We start from the raw sequence: 12502 nt of genomic DNA on the forward strand, positions 1-12502 counted from the left end.
TTGGGCAATAGTTACCACAAAAATTTTAAATATGCAACCTAGTAGCTCATGTCTGTAATCCTAGTTATCTATTTGAAAGGCTGAGATCAGAAGGATCTCAGTTTAGACTGGGCAGAGAAGTTGATACACCCTCTCTAAACCCATTGTTGAGTGTGATGACCCATACCTGTTATACTAAGCTCGGTGAGAAGATTAGGAACGTACTGGTGTAGGTAGAAAAATTTGTAAGACTCCATTTCAACAAAAAGAAGCTGAGTATTGCAGAATATATTTGTCATCCCAGCAGATAGTAGTCCAGGAACTTACCTAGGCAGCACAGAGAGGGACTAGAGGCATAGCTGAATGCTAGAGACTAACAAAGCTCTGAGTTCAGACAGCAGTATTGACAAAAGAATTGCCTACATAGTTTAGTAACAATACTATTCCCTGAAATGCTGTACACTACTTTTTACATTAGAGATTTTCTAAGTGTCCACTGACGGGATTTTGATATATCCTTTAACAGATTTATCAAAGCTGGGTGCCAATGGCTCATACCTGTAATACTAGTTATTTAGGAGGCTGAGATATGGGGATCTTGGTTTAAAATCAGCCCTAACCGATAAATCGAAGAGCCTCTTATATCCAGCTAAGTAGCAAAAAGACTAGGGCCGGGAGTTTGGCCTAGTGGTTAAAGTGCTTGCCTAGCATGCATGAAGACCCGGGTTCGATTCCTCGGTACCACATATAGAAAAAAAAAAAGCCGGAAGTGGTGCTGAGGCTCAAGTGGTAGAGCTCTAGCCTTGAGAAAAGTCCAAGGACAGTGCTCAGGCCCTGAGTTCAAGCCCAGGACTGGCAAAAAAAAAAAAAAGTAGTGCTAAGATAGAAGTGAGGGTGTACCTCAAGTGGTACAGTACTATCTTTGATCAAAAGAGCTTTGAGTTTAAGCCCAGTACTAGCACAAACAATAAAAAAAGACTTATCAGGGGTCATTAAGGAATTGGAGGTATGGCTCAAATAGTAGAACACTAGTAGTGAATAAAAAACAAGTGACAGGGCTGGGAGTTTGGCCTAGTGGTAGAGTGCTTGCCTAGCATGCATGAAGACCCAGGTTCGATTCCTCGGTACCACATACATAGGAAAAAGCTGGAAGTGGTGCTGAAGCTCAAGTGGTAGAGCTCTAGCCTTGAGAAAGTCCAAGGACAGCGCTCAGGCCCTGAGGTCAAGCCCAGGACTAACAACAACAACAACAAAAAGACATTAAAGGACCAGGACAGATCTAAACGTTGTAGAAATAAGAGATAAAAGAAGAAAATGAGCTATTATCCTATTATCCTATCTACTCAGGAAGCTGAGATCTGAGGACTACAGTTTAAAGATAGCCAGGCAGGAAAGTTTATGAGACTCTTATCACCAATTAACTACTAAAAATCTAGAAGAGTCATTGTTCAACTAGTAGAGCTAGTCTTGAACAAAAAAAGCTCTGGGGCAGTGCCCAGGCTGTGAGGTCAAGCCCATACAAAAACCAGTCTTACCTTCTGACCCAGGGTGCTTTCCTGTTCATTGGTATTGAAGACAGTAACATTTTCCAGGTTAAACTGACTCTGTAAGTTAAGTCCTATAAAGAAAAATATACATACATATTTTTTTCAATGCAGATCTACTGACTCCTAACTACAAATGAAATGCTTAATCCATAATTTAGCAAAATATCAAGTCAGAAACATAGCATACTTATACATAAATTATTACAATAGGTCATCTTATTTTCTTTTTGAGACAATCTTGCTGTGTAGATCAGGCTGGCCTTGTACCATGTAATCCAGGTTTGTCTTAAAACTCTCCATTTTCCTACTTCAGCCTCCAGAGTGCTACAATTACAGACATGAGCCACCACTTCCAGCTCAGATGGTCCTTTTTATTAATGACTACTCAAGAACAAACCCCTACAATGCAAAATAGAGCATCTATAATTTCACTAAGGAATATGAATTATATTAATTGACAAGGATATATAACAAATAAGTAAATATATTATAAATCTGACAAAACCATATTCCTTATTGTCAGAAAAAGAACAAGCCTCTTCTTGAGAACCTTATAAGGAAGGACTGCAGTTTGAGGTCAGTCTGCGCAAAAAGATGGTAAGACCCTATCTCAAAAAATAAGCCAGGTGCCGATGCAGTGGCTCATGCCTCTAATCCTAGCTACTCAGAAGGCTGAGATCTGAGGATCAAGGTTCTAAGTCAGCCCTGGCACAAAAGGACCTGTGACTCTTATCTCCAATTAACCTCTAGAAAACAGGAAATGGGGCTTGGCTCAGGCGTAGGGTGGTAGCCTTGAGCTGAAGAGCTCAGGGACAACGCCCAGGCTGAGTATAAGCCCCATGACCCACAAAACAAAACAAAACAAAAAAAAAAAAACAAAAAAAGCCAAGTGTTAGCACAGACCAGTAACCTCCTATGACTTAGAAAGTGGAGACAGGAAGATCAAAGTCTGAAGCCACATGAGAAAAAAAAAATTATGATACTGTACTGAAGCCAAAAGGACTGGAGTCATGGCTCAGGTGGTATAAGGCTTACCTAGTTATCTTTAAATGTGGTTTTCAGGCTGGGAGTATAGCCTAGTGGTAGAGTGCTTACTTAGCATACATGAAGCCCTAGGTCTGATTCTTCACTAGCACATACACAGAAAAAGCCGGAAGTGGTGCTGTGGCTCAAGTGGCAGAGCATTAGCCTTGAGCAAAAAGTGTCCAAGCACAGTGCCAGGCCCTGAGTTCAAGCCCTAGGCCTGGCAAAAAAAGGGGGAGGGGAGTTTCAGAAACTATATTTCATTAACTATATGTACTTATACCCTGTTGAACTGATGCAATTTATATTTATTCCTTAGCGAAAAACAATCAATTAAGCAAGAAGAGGTGGTTCATGTCTGTAATCCCAGCACTCAGGAGGTAAGGTCCTGAGTTCAAACCATATTAAGTGTTAAAAAAACAAAAAACAAAAAACATTAAGCCAAGCATGGCAACAGACAATATTCCAACTACATGGGAGTGGAGGCAAGAAGATTGAATTTGAGGCCAGCTTGGCCTACTTAGAAGACCTTGGGTGGGAGGGAGGGAAGAAAAACGGAGAAAAAGGAGGGAAGGGAAGGGAGGGAAATGGAATAATAAGTAAAACAAACAACAAAAAAAATGACCTTAATGAATCAAAGGGTTTAAAAATAGGAGGCCCTACAGTGGCAATTATCTTGATATTTTGAAGGTATAAAGAAGGTAAGTTGCCAATTCAATAGGAGAAGAGTACTTTTCCAAAACTTAGTGCTAAGACAATTAGGTATCTATGCAAAGAACCCAAATCTCTACATAGCACCATATAAAAATCAACTCAAAATGTATCATAGCGTTAAAATTCAGGAAAACGTAAGAAAAGTTTTGTGACCCCCGGTTAGGTGGTAGATAAGATACCAAAAAAGCACAAGCAAGGAAAGAAAATAATAGATAAATCTTATCAAAATTTAAACTTTGAGGCTATAAATAATATGATCAAAAGAACAAATAGGTGGTAAGGATATGTAGCTTAATGCTTAAGTGTGTGCTCAATATGTCCCAAGCCTTGGGTTCAATCACCACACCAAGTAGAGACTAAACTCCCCACAGCTATCTCCAGAAAATATTATAAATTTTGTGTCTTTGTTAAGGGTTTATCTAGGATCCCGAATATAAAATGAGTACAACTTAACAAGAAAAATACAAATTACTTAAGTGGGAAAAGGATAGTAATACATCTAAGAAAGACATATAAATGGCCAATAAACATACAAAAATGTTTAACTTCAGTTACTAGGGAAATGTAAATAGAATCCATGAAATATCACTTTATACTAAGATGACAATAACCAAAAAGATAGCAACGATAGGAAGTGACAAAATTTGTACCTACATGTATTACCACAGGACTGAGAAATGGTACAGGTTTGTTACATAACAATAGTTCTTCACACATTTAGAGTTACTATGATTCCACAATGTTTCCCTCTTACCTCCTCTTGATAGACACACCCACACCCACACCCACCCACACACACAAAATCTCTCTTCAGGAAAAAGTCAAACTACTAGGCTACTACTGGAGCTCAAGTGGTAGAGTGCTAGCCTTGAACAAAACGGCGTGGGGAGGCAGACAGACCCTGAGTTCAGGCCCCAGTACTGCCACTGAAAACAAGACAAAAACAGAAACAAAACCAGTGATGAACAAAAGACAATTTTAAAGATTATATCTGACAATGGAAATCTTTTTTTTTTTTTTTTTTTGCCAGTCATGGGGCTTAAACTCAGGACCTGGGCACTGTCCTTGGATACTTTTTGCTCAAGGTTAGCACTGCCACTTGATCCACAGTGCTAGGTATGTGGTACTGAGGAATCAAACCTAGGGCTTTGTGCATGGTAGGTGAGCACTCTATCACTAGGCTATGCTCCAGGCCCCAAGTGGAAATCTTTTATTTAGTGCCAATCTAGAATTACAAGTTTACCAGAACCATTCTATTAAAAAAAAAGGGGGGGGGGAATAAAACCTTGTCTTAGGTAGGGAAAACTGAAGTAAGGAAAAACTGGCGCCAACAGATTTGCAGACAGGGAAGGCTTTGGAAACTGGCTGCAATCCACTTCTGGAGCTGGATAATAGTGGTTATACAAAGTTTTGTTTTATAATTATTACACTCTACATTTGCTTTGCATGAGTATACTTCACAAAAATTTATGAAATTAATAAAAATGAAAGTAATTATGGCTAAACAATAGTGATTGAAGGAGAAAGTAGCAATGAGAAAGCTGGCTTACATTACAAAATGAACTATAGATAGGACAGTTTATATATCATCTTTCAGTGTGACTTAATTGCATATTATTAATAAGCTTTGAACTTATAAAAATCAGTGATCAAGGATTATACACGTAAGAGAAAATTGAGTAATTCTTATGCCATCTTTCAGTTCTCTACAATCTTTTTTTTATTATTATGATACATTTTGATCCATTAAGGACTGAAAAAAAAAAATCCTGCTCTTTGTATAAATGCTTACCTGATTTTTCAGACAGAGGAAAAAGTCTGGCCAAAAACAGTTGAATTCGTCCACAGAAGACTGTATTCTGGGACTTGGATAATCTTCTTAGGAGATCTATAAATGTATGGAAATAAATGTTACACAGAAAAAGATCATTCTCTATTTATTATAATGGATAACTTTCTTAACCAGTTTGTCCTGAGTGTTTTTTTTAAAGCAATGGCTCTGAAAAGGGATTAGAAGCCGTTGTCACTCCAAACTACTATAAATTAGGAGCAATGTAAGTGCAACATGAAAGAATTTACTGAAACTAAAAATTTTTCATTGAATTTGCACCTAGAAAATGAACATTTTAATTTAAAGCGAATGATCAGTTTTTGTTTTTCTTTTGCTGATACCTGAATTTCGAGGCCTCATCTTTCCTTGCTCAGCTGGTACTATACCCTTCAAACCATGTTTCCAGACCTGCTTTTGTTAGTTTATTTGGAGATGGAGTCTCTCACTTTCTTGCTCAGGTTGGGTTAGAACTACAACCTCCAGATCCTAGACTCCTGAGTAGCTAAGATTACAGGTGTGAGCTATCAGTACCCACTTAATTTTAAGAAATGAGACTATTAGTAAATTATCTTTAAAATGTTAATGCTAGTGTTTAATAAAACCACCTGTTTGGAGCCACAGTTACAGTTTTAAAAATAATCCCTTTTTACTGAATTACTTACCATTGCACATACGTAGTAAGTAATTTTTCCCAGCAGAATAGAATGTATTCTGAAATTAAGATAAAAATTACTGTTCTTCAGAAGTTTTCACACCTTCAACAATAAACCACAAGTAAGGTATTAAAGAACACTAACGTACAACGAGAATCTACTGTGCTACTTTTCTCTTTTTTTTTGGCCAGTCCTAGGGCTTGAACTCAGGGCCTGGGACATTGTCCTTGAACTTTCTCAAGGCTAGCACTCTACCACTTGAGCTACAGCACACTTCCAACTTTTTCTGTGTACATAGTACCCAGGGCTTCATGCATGCTTCATGCAAACACTATATCACTAGACCACATCCCTGGCCCTACTTTTCTTTTTTTTTTTGAGCTAAGAACATTTCAATAAAATAAAATAGCAATGACACTGAGTAACTTGTAAACACCTGACTTCTCTGAATTTTCAAATTACAGGGTCTTCCTATGTAGCCCAGGCTGGTCTAGGAGTATCTTCCTGCCTGTGGCTCCTGAGTACTGGGACTGTGCAGTACACCATCATGCCTGGCCTGAAGTATTTTTTAAGTTAATTTTTACTGCTGAAATTTATACTTCAGGTTTTTCTCCATAAAAGGTTCTTATTTGCCTCTCTTAAAAAACCACAGTAGGGGCTGGGTGTTTGGCCTAGTGGTAGAGTGCTTACCTAGCATGCATGAAGACCTGGGTTCGATTCCTCAGTACCACATACATAGAAAAAAGCCAGAAAGGATGCTAAGGCTCAAGTGGTAGAGCTCTAGCCTTGAGAAAACCCAAGGACAGTGCTCATGCCTTGAGCCCATGCCCAGGACTGGCAAAACAAAAACAAAAACAAAAACAAAACAACATCAAAAAAAAACCCCACAGTATATAACTCTTTTACAGAGACAAATTTTTTCCCATATATTTCTTATTGTAATTAATAGAAGGGTTACATTATATTCACTAGATAGAAGGTACATTATTTCACATACATTGATACCCTTTTTCATGTCATGATCCCCATTTCCCTTCCCTCTCCCCTACCGCTCATGTTGTTTTCTTCCCTTCCCTATCCAATTTCAAATAACCAATCAAGCATATATATAATATATCAGATAACAAGGTGAAATACTGTAAAAATATGAGATAACCAAGGGACAGCAAAAGAGATGAGAGATAACATAGTACATTAAGGACAACAATCACTCATTATATGGCTTTTGTTTTGATATCCTGGAGGTCCTTACATTTAGTGTCATACTATTTGGCCTTATGTCTCTAGGTTTTGTTTTATTATAAATCTCTGCTAGGAGAGCCCCAGGTTCCTACTGATTATGACAAATGAGGGAGACTACTGGGCCTATGTTCCTTTGAGTCTGGCTTACTTCACTTAATATGATTTTTTCTAAGTCTTTCCATTTCCTTACAAATGGGTGATGTCATTCTTTCTGACAGCAGCACAGAATTCCATTGTGTATAAATACCACATCTTGTTGATCCACTCATCAACTGAGGGACATCTGGGTTGGTTCCATATCTTTACTATGGTAAATAGTGCTGCAATGAACATCATTGTGCTAGTGGATTTAGTCTGTCCTTGTTTCTGAACAATTGGGTAAATGCCAAGTAGTGGAATTGCTGGGTCATAGGGGAGTTCTATGTTTAATACAAAGACAAATTTTTTGACAATACACAATATTAAAAATATCCTCAGAACTCTAGATCTACACTGAGATAATGATGGCAGGAAAAGAAACTAAAGCACTTACCGATTTCCAAGTAGCAACATTTTTTTCAACGAAAGTGAATATTGTGTCACACTGGTCCAAAGGAAGACAATCCAAAACATCTCCCAACAACACAAAGGGTGTAGATGCAGTACAAATACCTTCAAGTGGAGCACAAGTCAATTGAAAAGTTTAAACTATAGAGTAAAACAGTCTAGGAAAAATAATCTCAAAGAAGAGCTTAAGAGGTATCCTGTCACACACAACAGCATTTTAAAAGGACAAGAAATAAAAGCAACTTAAAAACAGCCTCAAATGAGGGCTGGGAGTTTGGCCTAGTGGTAGAGTGCTTGCCTAGCATGCACCAAGACCCAGGCTTAATTCCTCGGTACCATACATAGAAAAAAGCCAGAAGTGGTGTTGAGGCTCAAGTGGTAGAGTATTAGCCTTGAGAAAGTCCAAGGACAGTGCTCAGGTCCTGAGCCCAAGCCCAGGACTGGCAAAACCAGGAAAAAACCCAAAGTAAAACAAGCAGTGATACAGCACTTAACCTATCATGTGTGAAGCCACAGGTTTGATCTGTAGCATCACATACACAAAAAGTAAGATAATAAAAGAATTAAAAAAAATCAAGAATAAACAAAAAGAAAGGTGTAGGGAGAAGCTTAAAATACTACATGTCCTATCCAAAATAACTTTAAAAAATGAAAAATCACTTACCTTCAGTTACTCCCCCAATAGCAAGAGAAATAATAGCTAAGACATTTTCACATGATGAATGATTTATCTACCAACAGAAGAGGAATAATTTAATTTAGAAGAGTTCAGACTAACTTGGTAACAAAATGTGTTCTCTGACATTAAATTGTCATACATGGATAGAGATTTCTTATAGAAGATATAATTTTCTTCTAAAATTAAAGTGAGTATATGTAGAAATATGTCAATAAGCATGTTATTCAAATAAAATCCAATGGTCTCAGGAAAATGGACACATTAGTTTAAGTCTAAGTCTATAAGCAAAGTGCTTAATCAAAAGCACAAGGCAAAGTAGGAGAATACTGATATTAATACTGATACATCAATTAATAATTTGAGGAACTGTCTTACAGGAGGGAGATAGAGCTAAATCATAATAATAATCATTTATTGAGCATTCATTATGTTGTTTGGAACTAAAAGAATGACATTTCCCTCACAATGGAAAAGTTACTAAGAATGAAAAAAAAGCAAATATTATGACCATGAGAAGAGACTCTAGGTCTTTGAAACTCAACCTTTATGGGATCAAAAATAAAATGTTAAAAAATTTCCTTTCATTCAAGTGTCCCAGTCATGGCAAATACATTTGGATTCTTTATCATTAGACCAAATTTCTCTACTAAAGTTGGGGCCCTTACTGCTAACGGAAAGGAAGATGCTACAGGAAAGTGAAGGAATGGAGTTCTAGTTCCTAAACTGAACATCCTTTGATTCCGTCTTTTATGTCAGTATAAGATATGCAACTCTTGGTAACAGCAAAGAGAGAGATCCACCTTCAGCATCTCTAGTTTTTGCTTACTAAGATTACATGTTAATTTTGTTATGGTCAAATGCTTACACCACATCTATGCTTAATTATGATCTAATTCTTACACTGAAGATCAGATCAGCTTTCACAAAGCAGTCATATTTAAATATTCATTCTAAAAAATAGAAGCAATTATCTAATAATAGTTTATTAATGTACCAGCAAAATTGTAACCCTAAATCAAAGAAAAAATATACTTACAATTTCTTCTTCTAGAACACCTCTGAAAGCTTGGTCAAGGGTACATTTTTTTTCATTTTCACTATTAAAAACAAAAGACACATCATTTTCTTAAAGAGGTCAGTGTAAATATATAAATATTTAGACAAAGCACTTTTCATGGACAATAATGTCTTACCTGCCAGGTAACTGGCTGAAGGTGTTTAACAATGGCTTGATATTTTTGTTGTTTAAGGCCTCTCTGGTAGATTTCTATAAGAGAAAATGACCAATTGGAGAAGTTTTGCTTATTGTTTACCGAAAAAGATAACGCTCTTCAATAGTTGGTCTTTCTAACTAAGAAATATTTGTAAGAGGGGAAAGAGAATTACTTGCCAGTCATTCTCAGTAGCTCTTATTTCAAATGCTACTTAATGACACAGATCTTCACCACTTTTAGTCAGGGAAAAGTTTCTAGCTAGACTTTTTTATTCTAGGTTTTCCCTTGTACTATCCCTTTTACCATCCCATCCATGCTAGTGTTTTATTTTATTTACTTTTAAAATCTTCAACTGGGTGCTGGTGGCTCATACCCATAATCCTAGCTAAATCTGAGGATCCCAGTGTAAAGCTGGCCAACTCTTACCATCAACTACCCAGCAACATGACAGACTGAAGGTGTGGCTCAAATGGGAGAACACTAGCTATGAGTGGAAATGCTAAGCAAAAGAATAAGACACTAAGTTCAAACTCCAGACCAAAACAGGAAGAAAAATACACTTTCTTATGTCTCCTTATTTACACTCTTCGGTTCTGAAAATTTAACCTCATGATCTTGTATGTTATCTCATTGAATTTACTAAACCATATTCATTACTCCACTAAAGCCTGCCCATTTTTCACCATTTCCTATCATGCTCACTCTAGTGTAGTCACATATTCATACTGTTCTTACCATCTGTTCATCCAGTTTCTATACTCTTCTACACCCATTTCATGTCCTACCCCCTGCAGGTACCTTGTTTAGCAGACTCTAAGAGAAGGCAGCAAATGAATATTTGCTGATTAAAACTGGTCATCATTTAAATACAAAAACAGAGCAAAGTTATTCATTCTTTATAAAGTTACCTATTTGGAAAGTCATCATAATGCCCCATAAAGGAGTTCGATCTATATTGTGAGTGCCCATTCCAGATCTGCCACTAGAGCCTGAGTAAGTGGGACCTATCTTTACCTAATTAAGCTTTTCTTTCCTCACTAGTTAAATAAGAGGACAGAAATGGAGGGACAAAGGGCAAACAAATGAATCAGTGGTACTCACTAAACACTTTATTGAAAAGGAACTATACAGCTTGGTGGGGACAGAAGAGAAAAACTGGGAGGAGCAAAGGGGTTACATTGTTAAAAAAGAAATATATTCATGGGGCAAAGAATGTGGCTTATTGGTAGAGTGCTTGCCTAGCATTCATGAGGCCCTGGGTTCAACTCCTTGGTACTACATAATCACATACACACACAAATAATAAAATTATTTTTTTTAAAGAATTAAACTGTAACCCTTCTATACATCACCTTTATAATAAGAAGAATTAAGAGGGTTGTCGATTCTTATTACAATCAGCAGTAGAAGCATCACCTAGGAGACTGTTATAACTGCATAGTCTCTGCTGTCACTCTGGATTAAAATCTTCACTTATCAAGATCCTCAGGTGAAAGCTTGAGAAGCAATAAACTAGAAGATTTCTAACTAAACGGTCCCTTTCAGGGTGAGGTGGTAGCAGTGCTTGCCTAGCACACACGAGGCTCTAGATTTGATTCTGAGTAAACTGAGGAAAAAAAGTCTCCTTTGCAGTTATAATTTAAAACTTAATTTATGGTGGTGGGAGAATCCTGCAGATAACACCATTGACTACAAATGTTTTTCTTTCTCAGAATTTTCCTTCTAAGTTCATTTAAACATCTAATTCAGACAAGCACGAAATATTGGTGCAAATGGTAGAGACAGTCAAGTGGCTTGTAACAATTTATTAGGTATGTGGCTGTGGCGGGTAACATAAACAGAACGCTGTTTCTCACGTTAAAAACAAAACAGCAACAACAAAAAAACAAAAACCAGCGAGGTAAATCACTGAACTGTGGCTGGGGAAAGGGTTGGTTCACTTTTTATCTGCTGTTCCACGAACCAGGAAACAGCCGCCTATTTTAGCGTTATTCTAGGTAACCAAACACACCTGGATTGTGCCCTGCAAAGTGTGCAAACCACCGTTACCTACGAGTCAAAAACAAAATCGCAGCTGGTGATCGTTCCCAAGGTGATCTGTTTGCCCGTGACGGCTCAGGTGCTCCGTATCCATCCCTTAGGACGGGACGCGGAGGGCTTAAAAGGGGGAGGGTTGGCGAGCTGCAGAAAGCCCACCTGGCAGCTTGGGAGGCGGAGCGGGAACCCGAGCTCCGGCAGTCCCTTCCCCGTCCGCCCGCCCGCCCGCCGGGAGACAGGAGACCGGCTGGGCGAACCCTGGTGCTGGACCCGCGCGGAGGTCGGTGGAGGCGGATCTGTCGGCCGTGAGCTCTCCCCACGGGCACCTAAGGGCCTCGCGTGCCGGGCTGCAGGCCCCGCCGGCCGGAGGCGGACGAAGGACGGACCCGCGGAGGCGGCAGGTAGGACGCCATCCGTTGCCGCCCTGCCCCCGAGGGGGGCCGGGTGCGAACGCCACAGCGGAACCCCCTCAGTCCCCGTTCCACCCTCGGGAGGGAAAACTCGAGGGATTTCAGGGAGACGAATGAAAAGAGAAGCACTGGATTAGGCCTGTATCCTCCCGTCCCCAACTAACCGTGAACCGCGTCCGCGCTTCGGGCAAACTGAAGAGCGGCGGCGTCGGAGACATTTTTTCGGTTGCGCGAACCCGCCGCGGCGCCGCGCGATGACGTCACGAGGGAGCAGCGAGACGGCGCGCCCCGGCGGCTAGAGCGGCTTGTGACTCGGGGTGAGGTGGGAAGGTGGGGAGGCCGCTCCGCCGGCGCGCGGGGGCCGCGGGGCAGTGAGGGAGAGAAGGCGGCCGGGGCGGCGGCTGCGGTCAGCTGGTTCTTGGGGTGGTTCTAGAAGTGACTAACCTCGGGGGTGGGGAGGGTTTGAGTAGCCTCGCCCTCCAGTTCTGTCCGCTGTGCGCTTCTGAGCGGAACGAGGCCGAGGCCGGTGGTTTTCCCGGTTGAAGTTCTGCTGGGCGTGGCTGGAAGGCGGGCTGCGCCCCCGGGGTCCGCGCGAGTGGGTTGTCGGGGGAAGTGCGGGCTCCCGGA

At 39.8% G+C, this 12502-nt stretch overlaps 1 protein-coding gene across 2 annotated transcripts in view; it reads right to left on the reverse strand.

The window, feature by feature from the left end:
* Thoc1 (THO complex subunit 1) overlaps positions 1-12138 on the reverse strand; it is a 29511-nt gene extending 17373 nt beyond the window's left edge. For both annotated transcript variants that reach the window (XM_090353362.1, XM_090353361.1), the window contains exons 1-8: positions 12040-12138; positions 9408-9481; positions 9251-9311; positions 8200-8266; positions 7522-7640; positions 5757-5805; positions 5056-5151; positions 1515-1597 (exon numbers count right to left, since the gene is read on the reverse strand). In XM_090353362.1, the coding sequence (XP_090209488.1) occupies positions 1515-1597; positions 5056-5151; positions 5757-5805; positions 7522-7640; positions 8200-8266; positions 9251-9311; positions 9408-9481; positions 12040-12093 (603 nt within the window). In that variant the 5' untranslated portion in view covers positions 12094-12138. The remainder of the gene's footprint in view (positions 1-1514; positions 1598-5055; positions 5152-5756; positions 5806-7521; positions 7641-8199; positions 8267-9250; positions 9312-9407; positions 9482-12039) is intronic.
* Positions 12139-12502: the final 364 nt, after the last annotated feature.

This window comes from Megascapheus bottae, chromosome 19 (assembly GCF_031878675.1).
Source record: "Megascapheus bottae isolate mThoBot1 chromosome 19, mThoBot2.hap1, whole genome shotgun sequence".
NCBI lineage: Eukaryota > Metazoa > Chordata > Mammalia > Rodentia > Geomyidae > Megascapheus > Megascapheus bottae.